This window comes from Haliotis asinina, chromosome 11 (assembly GCF_037392515.1).
Source record: "Haliotis asinina isolate JCU_RB_2024 chromosome 11, JCU_Hal_asi_v2, whole genome shotgun sequence".
NCBI lineage: Eukaryota > Metazoa > Mollusca > Gastropoda > Lepetellida > Haliotidae > Haliotis > Haliotis asinina.
This window is the reverse complement of record NC_090290.1, coordinates 55687468-55701215: the sequence shown is the minus strand read 5'-3', so window position 1 is coordinate 55701215 and position 13748 is coordinate 55687468. Positions and strand designations below refer to the sequence as shown.

Genomic DNA, 13748 nt, shown 5'->3' with positions numbered 1-13748 from the left:
ATTCAGCCATCTGAAGTGCATGCATGTATGTTGAAGGTGTATTGGGATGATTGTCCTTCATACTCCACAGTTAAGAGATGGGCTGCTTTATTTGTAGGACAAATCTGGATGATGTCCAGGACAGGATGCTGGACAGTCCTCTACAGCCATTAATGAAGAAACAGTAGAAGCTATGGAGAAAACTATTCTTGAAGATAGACATCAGGGTTCGAATTCGCTATATAAATTCTGCACCAGTGCAGCTAAAAATTACTGTGTGCAGCTTGAATCTGTTGCTGGACTGCACCAGGTGCAGTTTGAAATAAACTGTCATGTTACATTGATTTGAAAGATGAATAAATAAAACGAAAAGCAAATAGTTTGAAATGTTTGTAAAACGTAAACAAAGATTTACTTACGCATGTTAAAAATAGTTTGGACCTAAATAACGGGCATATCGTCATAAGAATGAACCAATCACAAATGCTTGCTTCAGTTCGCTGGCTAATGTACATAACGTCATCATTGGTATCAGCCAATGAAAGTTGGAAGACTGTTAGCTCATGTGTCTCCGGATATTTCCGTCAGAACTAGGCAGAAACTGTTGTCACCTAGTAACAAAGTCTTCCGGTTTCGTGGGACAGTCAAAAATACCAGTGGGACAGTCAGAAATACTTAGCTACTTTGTTGTTGAAGAAACAGTAGGAAGTTCAGATTGTGAAGAAAGCAATGTTGGTGGAGATAGGCCTAAAGACACCACGGCAAGCCCCAGTACTGTAAATGTTGAGAAGTCAACTGACGAACTATTTGCAACTACAAGTATTGGTACGAAGGAAAAACATGCGAGTTCAGAAAAACATGATCATAACGAATTAAAGGTGAAAAAGCCAAAATTATATTCATTTAGAAATGAATGGCATACAGGCAATAAATGAAAAGCCTTACAGTGATTTTCCAAAGCTTTTGGAATTACAATGTGGGCATGAACTATGCATCAGATAAAAAGGCCAGGGAATTCATTGAGTTTATTAATGAATGGATAATGAGTGAAGTTGTTTCTGAACTAAAACACGTGGAGTTTTTCTCAGTTTTGTGCGATGGCACTACGGACTGTAGCACAATGGAGCAGGAAATAATGTTTATCAGATACGTTCATCAAGGTTAGCCAAAGTCAGTATTTGTTTGTTTGTCAAAAGTTACAAAGGCTGATGCAAGTCACATCAACAATGCAATCATGGAAATGATGCATGATAAGTTGGGGTTTGACTGTGATCAATGGAGACACGGTTTAGTGGGTGGTTTGATGGTGCTTCAACAATGATAGGGTGCAAGAGTGGGGACGCAACACGTATCAAAACTTTAGTGCCACACCTAGTTGCAATACACTGTTGCTCTCATAGACTGGAATTAGCAGTAAAGGACTCTGAAAAGTCAATCCCCTACATGTTAGTGATGGATGATGCTCTGTACAACGTGCACAGTTTCTACAAATATTCAGCTAACAGATGGGAGGGGCTTAATGCAACAAATTTCTTTATTAGTTTTGTTGAAAAGTATTTTGCATTTTGAGCTTGTTCATTCTTGAATAAATGAAAACAAGCCAACTATTTTGAATTGTTTTATTTTAATGTCATTGCTACAAACTGTATAAGTCAACAAAATGAAAATGGTGCAGTCTTATTCAATCAGGTGCAGTCTGGATCTGACTGTTAACTGCACTTGGTGCTGCTTGTGAAAAAAACCGAATTCGTACACTGGACATGTGACTGTTGCTGAAGTTGAACGAGATACGTGTCTAAGTCATGGCTCCATTCAAACTATTAACCATGATCGTTTGGGCATGAACAAAGTATCTGCGCGAGGGGTCCCAAAGTTTCTCAGTGCTGATTTGAAGAAAAAGAGAAGTGATATTTCAAAGGAAACTTTTAAAATGAATTAGCAGGATTTTGAAAATTTTGAAAGTATATTATTAACAGAGGATGAAACTTATCATTCCGGTCCAGAGTTGAAGCATCAATACATGGAGTGGCACCACCCCACTTCTCCTCCACCCATGAACAGAGTTGAAGCATCAATACATGGAGTGGCACCACCCCACTTCTCCTCCACCCATGAACAGAGTTGAAGCATCAATACATGGAGTGGCACCACCCCACTTCTCCTCCACCCATGAACAGAGTTGAAGCATCAATACATGGAGTGGCACCACCCCACTTCTCCTCCACCCATGAAGTTCAAGTCTTCAAGGTCAGTTCAGAAAGTCATGGCTACAGTGTTCTGGGATGCGAAGAGCATCATCCATGTTGGCTACATGGAGAGTCAAAAGACTATCACTGGTGCCTACTATGCTCATCTACTCCACAGACTGAGAGCATCTATCAAAGAAAAGTGCTGTGGTTTGTTGTGGGCTGGAGTTCTGATTTTACATGACAATGCTTATCTCACAACTCTAAATTGGCAAAGTCTACAGTACATCAATGTGGCTTCGAAGAACTTCATCATCATCCATATTCACCTGACTTGGCCCTAAACGACTTTCACCTATTTCCAAAATCTCTGTGGAAAACGCTACGAGAGTAATGACAAGCTCAAATCTGCTGTAAACGTGTATGTGACAGGACTTTCAGAAAAGTTCTTTGCACATGGAATTGAGCAACTGAAACACTGATATGACAAGTGCATTGCAGTCAAGGGTGAGTATATAGAAAAATAAAATATTAAGATCTGACTAAGTCATTTGTTGTCTGTGTTAGACTTAGAACTTTTTGACCAGCATTTATAATCTGAGCAGGTATGTATGCATATTTGGTGATAATAATCATCTAACATAGTGAGTTATGTTCTGGAGTAAGATTAAGAATAGGAATAAGATTCCCCTGATCTTGATTTGATTCAATTTTTGACACTGAACCCTCACTTTGATTCTTCGTACAAGTAAAAACCTCAGATCGCATTCAACTCTCAGAGTTATCTGTTTTAGCATTAAATCCATCGTCAATGGTGATGTCTATTGACAGCAATTTCTATTGGATATTTAGCCTAGCATCAACCAATCATGTCTTGCCTTGTTTTAGCACTTGAAACGTCATGAGTTGGTGTCAAAATTACATTCTGGCTGCGTAAAATACTTATTCAAATATCAAATCGAAATAGTGATAATGGTTATCGAAAATTGAACTAAGGCGTCAGATTTGATGTTTGATGAACAAACTGAATCGTTGCAGCCTTAAATAGGATTTAATGCCTCTGTCAGGAACATCAGGAGGAATAACCAAGGCATGTTTCTCTTGTTATCATATGAGCATAAAGCACTCAAGCATGCAGTATAAGCTTTTCCCACTAGACATCATATTGTCACCCATTATGCATGATAATTGCCATAATTACCATGTGCTTTCGTTTATCAGGTTCGTCCTCATAATTTCATACACAGTAATTTTATCGTGTGGTTTTGATATATTGGTGTGAGAGATTATTGCAAATGTTCAGGAATACTTTACAATATGAATTAATTTGAATATTTGAAAATTAATGTAATTTTCTGCCCAATTCTATATCTGTCGACAAACCACATGAAACTCATGTTTGTTTGTTTTCAAGAGGTTTATTGTACAGAGAAATATAGACATGACTTTGATCAAACATTCATGATATACAAACATCCATACAAAATATACATGTTTATATGACTCGTGATCTGTCTCACACTTTCAACTTCTACATGTGATATTGCAGCCAAGTACATACAGCGAATGAGAAAATCCCCCACAACATGTGCCTCTGTAATCACTCGTGACAAGAGCTCTTCCTATATAACAATGTCATCAAATACCAGAGGTACTAGACATGCTTTAGCAAAATCGATATATATTTAGAACAAAATATCAATAATATCACTCAGAGAAATATACCATGTATTTGGTCAATTGCGCTGCCTTTACATTACACTAGATATTGATGTTACACCAGCCATTTTCTCATATACTACTCAGAACAAGTTAAAGAATACCTGGGTGATTTTCCATATGACTACATTAATCTATAAAATAACCAAGTGTTCTCTAACTTCTTTTGAGTAATCTACAACCGACAGTAACCACTCTGACTGCAAAAGTAGGATTTACAGACATTTTTGAGTTTGGATTATGAAATAATGCAAAAGAGGTTATATTTTCATCAAAATCAGACATGCCAGTAAATAAACACATATTTCTATGATAAATCTTCAGTACCTTTGAATATTCCCTAATTAAAGTAGGCATACTAAGCCATATACAAACATGTAGATCTGAAAGTCAGGGCTCCAGATAATTGTTCAATATAAAGAGTATGTACTCCTTACTTTTTCAATACAGAAGTACTGGAAAAACATAAAGATTACATTTAGAGTACTGAATGGATTTTAATGGCATATCAGTGATCTTGTGTTTCATTTCATCACAACACTGCTACGCTTAAGTAAACAGGTAAAAAACAACAAAACAATATTTATGCAGATAAATACGTCTGTAAATGATTCTAAGACTGTACGCCATTACTGTGGTGTGTATCTGCTACATTTCCTCAATAATTTCCAGCTGTATCATGTGTACTTTGTGTCCGTACATGCGCCGACGTGGCCCTTATCTGGAGCCCTGTGAAAATCTTAATGGAAGTTTGAGTTGGTAGATGAACATTTGGGCACTGTTTTGGCATTGTAAGCCCAAGATATGTCAACTACCACACTGACAATAGAAAGAGAGACTGGCCTCACTTGTACATTAGCAACAATCATGGTTGTACAGATATGTGTAACTGTTACACTGAGAGGCCCTACTGCCTTCCTTAGGTTTAGATATCTGAAACCCAAAACACGATCAATTTCTATACGTCTTGCACTTCTTTTCGTTGCTATGATTAGTATAAGCTTTGAAATGGTGTGCTACAGCACCTGCCTTTGGATTTGTGTGTGACACCACAATACTGCCTGGATATACAGCAAACACATATCATCTGTCGTAGTCATGTGTTTCCGTTTTCGACTATTCAGTGACTAGGCTGCCATGCATAAGGGGGCATTATCTTAAGGTCTATATTCACTAGGTGATCCTTTGAATTATTAATTATTAAAATGTCACCTAAACTAAATAAAATGGCTAAATAGAAAAGAACTACCATTTTTCTAAGTAATTAAAAACAAATTTCATCTTATGACATCTGTCGCATCTAACTTGACTCTTAAAGAGAAATAATAAATAACATAAATTATTCCATTCTTCCCAATTTCAATGATGGATTTCAAGAGATTATCTACAATCTATTAAATAACAATCATAATGCAAGACTAGGACAAGGCAAAATCAAATTACATGTGCGTGTTACCAAGTGCTTTCTATGATAATAAGCAGGTTACTGATATGAGAACACATTTAATCAAATCTATTGGTTGGATATGTCATTAAACACTGTAAACTAAGATCCCTAAGCTCTCATGATCATCATTCCTTTCTCAGCATCAACCACATGTTCTTTCAAATTTGTCTCACAAACATTAAATTATGCATGATAAGTTACACATACTACAAAGTGCCTGACTTCAATATTTCTTTTCCCATCAGTCAAGATGGATGGGACATAATACTTCTCAAAAACCTCCCAAACAGTATCAGTATTCTTTAGACAGAATATTTTACGTTTGAGTACTAAATGAACGTGTATAACAATGAAACAACATTACAATCCCCAGAATTGACCTTTCAGCTATGAAGAGAAACGGTTGTATTTCGAGGTCTACAGAATATTAATTGAGACTGTATTAAAGGGTTGTCTTAAATCTCAGGATGTCCTACTTTTGTGCTAGAGGATTTTTATCCTAGAAAGTCGAAGAAAAACTATGCAGGAAAACATCTTCATATTTCAGCTACCACTATTTTTAATTTAACATCCTTTGTTCCCATGGATTAACAAGAAAGTGTGACAGGGTGTAAAGTGTATTCAGCAGGTGAGGAGACAAACTACTACACAATGTTTTACATAAAGACACATGAGATGCACCCACACATGCATAGAATGTTTTGCTGAACATCCTGGTAGATGATTTATAACAGAGAACACTTTTGGCTCCTTTCAAACAAAACACATCCTGCATATTGTGGCAGTGACCAAAATCATATTCTGTTCCTAATGAGACTCCCAGCCCCACCAAGAATACTTATAGGGGAGTCACATATACATTGATTCTGACGATGCAGAGAGCAGTTCAAATGCAGAAAAATCATGTGTTTGTTTCAGGACTAATGATTCACCAGTTCACTTATATATCACATGCAATGATAGAAATATTACAAGCATTGGGAAAAGCAGAAGCTACGGACTAAGAATAAACAATGGCCCATTAAAATTTTGAAGTTTTATATTGAATCAAGGCCAGTGGCCCATTCAAGATTCAGAAAATGGCTAATAATGTTGAAAATGGCAGTCTGTGTAAATACTCTATCACAATACCTGCAGTGCCATAGTAGAACATGATTTTTCTATAGCGTAATATAGGTAAGAATTTTTTTGGTAAAGTATAACTATTGAAGCCTACATCTGGCTGCACTGATTCCACATTTAGTCTGAGGGCAATCAAAACACAAGTATACTAAACATCTGGAAACGGAACATGATATTTTAAAATGAATTTATACTGGAAAATGGAAACAATATTAAACACGCATCCATGGAGTATATCTTGAATTGTTGCTAATGATATGTGGGACACATGTTCATCCTTTCACGCCAATGATTCGATCGTCATGGAATCTACTTGTACACATCACAGGTTTCAGTCTCAGTAAAATCAGGTCTTTGTGCTCACAGCTGCTACACTGCACACAGCCCGTTACAAGTCATGTTGGAACTGCATTTCGCATTGCCAGACAAACCAATCATGTGACAAATCAGTAGCTAGTATTTGCCAATCAAAATACAGTTTTCTTGAGTATTATATCCCACATTTGAAATGACAACTTACATGCTACATTTTGATAAAGTTCAGATTCGATATTTGGCAACTGAACCAAAGAAGTTTTTTATAAGTCTAATAATATGGCTGAGATTGTAAGGTTTATCTCCCAGTGGAAACTTACTTGAAACTAAATGTTTATCCAGTTGAACCAAGAAAAAGATGATTTCTTTCCAAAAGTCCTGTAAACCTTTCACGGTTTTAAGAATACAAAACACATTTGAACTTTCACCTCTGATCATGTAAACAAATCTTTTTGGACGGACGGGCAAGAGGTCATTCTGATGTGACCTGAGACGGGACATCTGCAGATTTGAGTAGACGTAGCAGGTAGGGCTGCAACAATTCAGTTCGATTCATAAAAAATGAAATCTGACTCCCTAGTTTTGATTTTCGATAACCATTATGACTATTTTGATTTGATATATGAATACCTATTTGAATTATTATCATGCAGCCAGAATGTAATTTGGACTCCAATTTGTGCAGTTTCCAGTTCTGGTATAAGGCGAAATGTGACTGGTTGATGACAGGCTAATTATCCAGGGAGAATTGTTTTGTTAAAAGACATCAGGAAGTAGACAATGTATTGCACACTTAAAATGACAGCTCAGATGTAAAATGAAATCTGATGTTTGAAGAATTGAATCGAAAATGATTGAAATGAGGGTCTAACATAAGAAATTGAATCAAATCCACGTCTGGGTGAGTCATTGCAGCCCTAACAGCAGGCACAAAGATCAGATTTGTCAGAGACTGCTTGTTTTCACACTAAGGCTCTTCAGATACATTCAATGCAATACTCACTAACAATGTTGCTTGAGATCTACAAGGATGAAAACAACAGTAACAAAAATTGGTGGGTGTGAGTAACATAAGACAAGGCTGTCATTGGCAGGTTGTATCCTCTAACAACAAGCTGACATAACCATATGAATGACATCACCACTGGAACATATCCAAACAATTCCATGATTTGTTGAAAACATAACACTTGTCTATAATCTTAGATTAAACACAAAAAGGCTGAAAACATCCAACTTTGATATCTTTCAGCTCTATCATTTTCTTATACTTTGTGACTGAAAGGATCTCCTTAAAAATGTCATATTTCACTTCCACACCAGTGTGGTATTTTCAGATAAATACATCATCCCTTAATTATGCCACCCAGAAGAAGCTGACGAACCCTGATTATTTCATTTGACAATAATCTGTCATGATCGTCACATCAACCTCTTGAGCAGCATGAGTAAAACATATCATGGCATCAGACATTCCACCAATGACAGCCCGTAAACAACATAACAATAGACGGTGTAACAACACAGGCATGCTGCTTCAGTAGAAGGGGATAACAGTGGGGCAACCAGCATCAGCAACACTTCAAGGGTTTGAAACACATGTACCATGCCCTCAACATCTGGGAAGAATCGCGAGAGTGAGGAGTGGGCATGACTACCAAAATGCTAAATCGATCTGCAAAGTTGAATCTCTTGAGCGAGTGAGTGAATGACTTGGGTTCTACTCTGCTTTTAGCAATATCATGTCAGTGGACACCAGAAATACTGAAGTCTGGGAAGACTTGGGTATGTAATTACAGTTTCCTGTAAAATAACCTAATGCACAGAAGTCAAACAAACCAAGCTCAGTGTTTGGATTCATTACAAAGCTACCACTATGAACTTTGACAATCTATAGAGCTGCTGATAGCTCAGCTGTGTTGTGGAATTGATCTAAACATTCAGTAGTGGTGTCCCTCTAACTAGACTGAACCAGCTCTGGCTGAGCAGATAGCGACAATAGGTGACTATACTGAAAAACAGCTGTATGAACAAGAGGGTGATGGTGGAAGGTGGAGTATACAAACCCATGAGGTATTGACAATGCTTAACTCATCACAATCAACAGGTCACAGGAGAGACTTCAAATCTGGAAGACTATTTTCAATCTGTCTTGAACATAAGTCAATGATATGACGTTGTGGAATGACAAATTATAAACCTTGACCCTGTCCAACAATAACCCAGCGTAGGAGTGACATAGACATCTTATGTCTGACACGTACCAAGGTAATGTCATTATGTGACGTACATCTGGGAGAAACATATGGGATCTAATGGTTCGGTAGAACTTCAACCAGAAATCTAGTCATTTCTATTTTCTGTGTTTTATCACAATTATTCTTGAAACATAAAAATAGAATTGACGGTTCAAGAGGATGACATCTAAATCAATGGTACTACTTGTAGGTAAATTTTAGATAAAACATTAATTATAAAAATACATGTTAAAATTTCGATATTTTCTCATATCTGAACATATTTGTGTGTTGTAGAGGGTGTTTAATGACTCAGAGGGGTATGCCTGCACTTGAGTTTCAAAGACAACGTTAATAATTGGTGACTAAAGATTTGACACTATACGCAATAGTGTGCTAATAATTTTATCAAATCACTTTATCCAACCTGATATTTGTATAATTTCTTGAAATAATACCTCAACTGTTTCCAAACTGATTGCCATTAAACATTGATAGGCAGTATTTGAACGTGAAAATATGATGGAAAAAACCCCCAAATTTCAATAAAACCTGCTACAAATACTTCATACCTCTGCTGTAGACTGAGGGAGAGTTGTGCTGTTTTCACCACTACCACACACTCATGGTCACATATTACTAATGCTGGCACTGAACCTGGACCTATGCATGAGCAAGCCACACATGGCCCTGTAGGCCAGCTGACTCACAGCTGGGGAATACAGCAGACATAATCCCTGGACTGATATATCACCACAGGCAGGAACATTACACCATGCTTTCACAAGCAAGTTAACACATGAAATATACTGAACATCAAAAGAAATGCAACATTCTTTTTTTTTCGGTCAAGTTTTTAAATAGACAGCATATGAGACATGAAACTTACTTTTATGAGATTTATTTTTTTCGAAACTTGTGTATCTATTGCTGTTCAGTATACATGGCAGGTCCATGCATAGTCAGAGAAAGGAGTGACAAGTGTAAATCAGCATATTTGTGATTTAATGTGACAGAAATGAGTGAGGATCAGTTTCATGTTGACTTAAGTCAGAATCACAATGTTGTGTCATAAATGTCATGTGAATGTCACAACTGGATAGTAACCTTACCCTATGATAATTATCAGGTTAGAGCTGCCACTGATTAATTTCTTTCCTAGGAAATATGGAACAGAGTAGGTAACTTTAGTAACTAATGGTTTGGATATCTATTAACATAATGTTCAATATACATGAATAATGCAACATGGGATTTCCTGATACAACCTATAGCCAAGTTGGGAAAGAGATATTGTTACACACAAATATTCTGTAGTATAAATATTTGGTTAAATTCAGGACAAGTGTAAACTTTAACAGTTCCATTTCCCCTGCTGGCAGAACTGTATCCTATTGATTACTTAAATGAAATCGAAAATGCAGCCACAATAATCCCCAGAGTTTGATTTTCAGAAGTACTGCTTTCCATACAACCAACATCATAAAAGATTCATTGTTATAGTGTAATTCCTCTCATAAGGTACAACTGTTTGTAGTACTTCTGTGCAATTATACATTTACCAATTCAATGTAACTTCAGGACACTTGTACACTGAATATTGCTGAGAGGGTTAACTATCCTGATATCAACACCATGTAACTGGCTATGAGTGGCATATGAAAAAACTGGTTCTGCTTTCCCGACATCTGAAGTGACCATATTGATTGTGTGATCCCAAGTAAACACACTTCAGTCATGTCAATGTTTCGTAGTGTCCTCCACTTCCAACACTGCGCACATGATGTAGCCGAGTCAGTCTGACAGCGAATGTTTTTCTACTCAAATTTTTCTAGGATTGTTGGGAATTGGATGACTTTGAGGTCAACACCACAGTCACAGACAACTCCCATGTTGCTGACTACCTCAAGATGGCTGACTAGAGAGGCCTGTTCGGAGTCGTCCAGCTCAATCCTCCTCATCAGTTCCCCCTTGGCTATGTCCCACAAATACAGACAGCCCTGGAACAGAGATGACAGATTCATCGGTCCCAACCTGTTTGTTTACTAGCACCACTTAACCCTTGGAGCCTGCTCAGATGCCTTCTCAAATGAATTAGTGAGTTAGTGAGTTTAGTTCAATGCCGCTTTTACGCTGCTTCTATTCAAGCAATATCACTTTGGGGGAAACCAGAAATGGGCTGCACACATTGTACCCATGTGGGGAAATGACCCTGAGGCTTCCATGTGATGAGCAAACGCTGTAACCACAAGGCTACTCCACTTCCCCTGGAAAATTCGTTCAACGTTCAACGGCTAGGCTACACCATTTCACCCTTGCTCAAATGAAGATCTGATTGTTTTAATAGGTCATTCAGTATGATGACACACAGGGTTTTACTGTATATGTGTATAGGAAGTATGTGTATTGTAGAGATCTAACTGACCTGTCCCCCAGTGACCAGCAAGTTGGCTGTGAGAGACGTCAAGCAGCTGCTGTAGGCCCGCTCCTGTACAAACAACACACATGTAGAATGACGCCTGTTGATGATGATATAGACGACAACAACGATGATTTGCAGATTTTACATGCACTTTCTGATACAATGCTTATTCCCCACCCAGACACACAAGATTTATGACACAGAGTTAGCTACCTGATCCAAAGGTGTGTGCAATGGTGTCACCCTTAAAAGTCACATGCAACATAAAACACAACTTATCAGATTCTGATAGCTTTCAGTAGGCACTTACTGAAACAAATCATCAAAAAGGCCAATTCAACTTATGAAAAACAGCCCGCGAAATCAGAGGGAAAAAGTGATTTCAACAGCTATGCTTCGCTGCGCACAAAGTGCATGCGCAATGAATACCGAACATGTAGGTTCGTGGAGCTTGAAACAGTATGCCTGCGATTATACGCGTATAATTTTGTTTACTTGTTTTTTCTTGATCAGCAATGCATTTTATACATCATGAATGAGTGTGTTTTAATTATGTTAGATTTTTTTGTTGCATGTGACCTTAAGGATTATACAAAACATTTGTTTAATTGGACCACTGGACAGTTACTTTTTTTATTATGGATGACGTAACAAGTGTCTCACCATGTCCAGGCAGTGAAGCTGGTGGCCTCTAGTGCGGTCCCACACTGACAGTCGATCATCCAGGCCTAGACTGACGATGTGACAGACGGAGCAGTCTACTGCCGTCACTGTCCCATCATGACCTCTGAACTTGTGAATGCACATCCCTGTAAGGAGCTCCCATACTCGGATGTCCCCGTCAACAGAACCGCTGACCGCAGCATTGGGAGGGCCCTGTGGTAACAGGACACATGTGTGAGGGGATTGAAAGAATATTGTTTCATTCTGCATTCAGCAATAGTATGACTTTATCTTGATGTTCTGCAAATATACTGTAGTGTGCAATCGAACAACTTCATCATGATGTTCTGCAAATATACTATAGTGTGCAATCATACTACTTTATCATGATGTTCTGCAAATACACTGTAGTGTGCAATCGTACTTTATCTTGATGTTCTGCAAATATACTATAGTGTGCAATAGTACAACTTTATCTTGATGTTCTGCAAATATACTGTAGTGTGCAACAGTACAACTTTATCATGATGTTCTGCAAATATACTATAGTGTGCAACAGTACAAATTTACCATGATGTTCTGCAAATATACTGTAGTGTGCAATAGTACAACTTTATCATGATGTTCTGCAAATATACTGTAGTGTGCAACAGTACAACTTTATCTTGATGTTCTGCAATTATACTGTAGTGTGCAACAGTACAACTTTATCATGATGTTCTGCAAATATACTATAGTGTGCAACAGTACAAATTTACCATGATGTTCTGCAAATATACTATAGTCTGCAACAGTACAAATTTACCATGATGTTCTGCAAATATACTGTAGTGTGCAACAGTACAACTTTATCATGATGTTCTGCAAATATACTGTAGTGTGCAATAGTACAACTTTATCTTGATGTTCTGCAATTATACTGTAGTGTGCAACAGTACAACTTTATCATGATGTTCTGCAAATATACTATAGTGTGCAACAGTACAAATTTACCATGATGTTCTGCAAATATACTGTAGTGTGCAACAGTACAACTTTATCTTGATGTTCTGCAAATATACTGTAGTGTGCAATAGTACAAATTTACCATGATGTTCTGCAAATATACTGTAGTGTGCAATAGTACAAATTTACCATGATGTTCTGCAAATATACTGTAGTGTGCAATAGTACAACTTTATCATGATGTTCTGCAAATATACTGTAGTGTGCAATAGTACAACTTTATCATGATGTTCTGCAAATATACTGTAGTGTGCAATAGTACAACTTTATCATGATGTTCTGCAAATATACTGTAGTGTGCAATAGTACAAATTTATCATGATGTTCTGCAAATATACTGTAGTGTGCAACAGTACAACTTTATCATGATGTTCTGCAAATATACTGTAGTGTGCAACAGTACAACTTTATCATGATGTTCTGCAAATATACTGTAGTGTGCAATAGTACAACTTTATCATGATGTTCTGCAAATATACTGTAGTGTGCAACAGAACAACTTTATCATGATGTTCTGCAAATACACTGTAGTGTGCAACAGTACAACTTTACCATGATGTTCTGCAAATATACTGTAGTGTGCAACAGTACAAATTTATCATGATGTTCTGCAAATATACTGTAGTGTGCAATAGTACAACTTTACCATGATG

At 37.3% G+C, this 13748-nt stretch overlaps 1 protein-coding gene across 2 annotated transcripts in view; it reads right to left on the bottom strand.

Moving 5' to 3' along the window:
• Positions 1 to 3563: 3563 nt before the first annotated feature.
• Positions 3564 to 13748, bottom strand: part of LOC137256180 (sterol regulatory element-binding protein cleavage-activating protein-like) — a 37539-nt gene continuing 27354 nt past the window's right edge. For both annotated transcript variants that reach the window (XM_067793889.1, XM_067793890.1), the window contains exons 22-24: positions 12091 to 12303; positions 11431 to 11493; positions 3564 to 11005 (exon numbers count right to left, since the gene is read on the bottom strand). In XM_067793889.1, the coding sequence (XP_067649990.1) occupies positions 10823 to 11005; positions 11431 to 11493; positions 12091 to 12303 (459 nt within the window). In that variant the 3' untranslated portion in view covers positions 3564 to 10822. The remainder of the gene's footprint in view (positions 11006 to 11430; positions 11494 to 12090; positions 12304 to 13748) is intronic.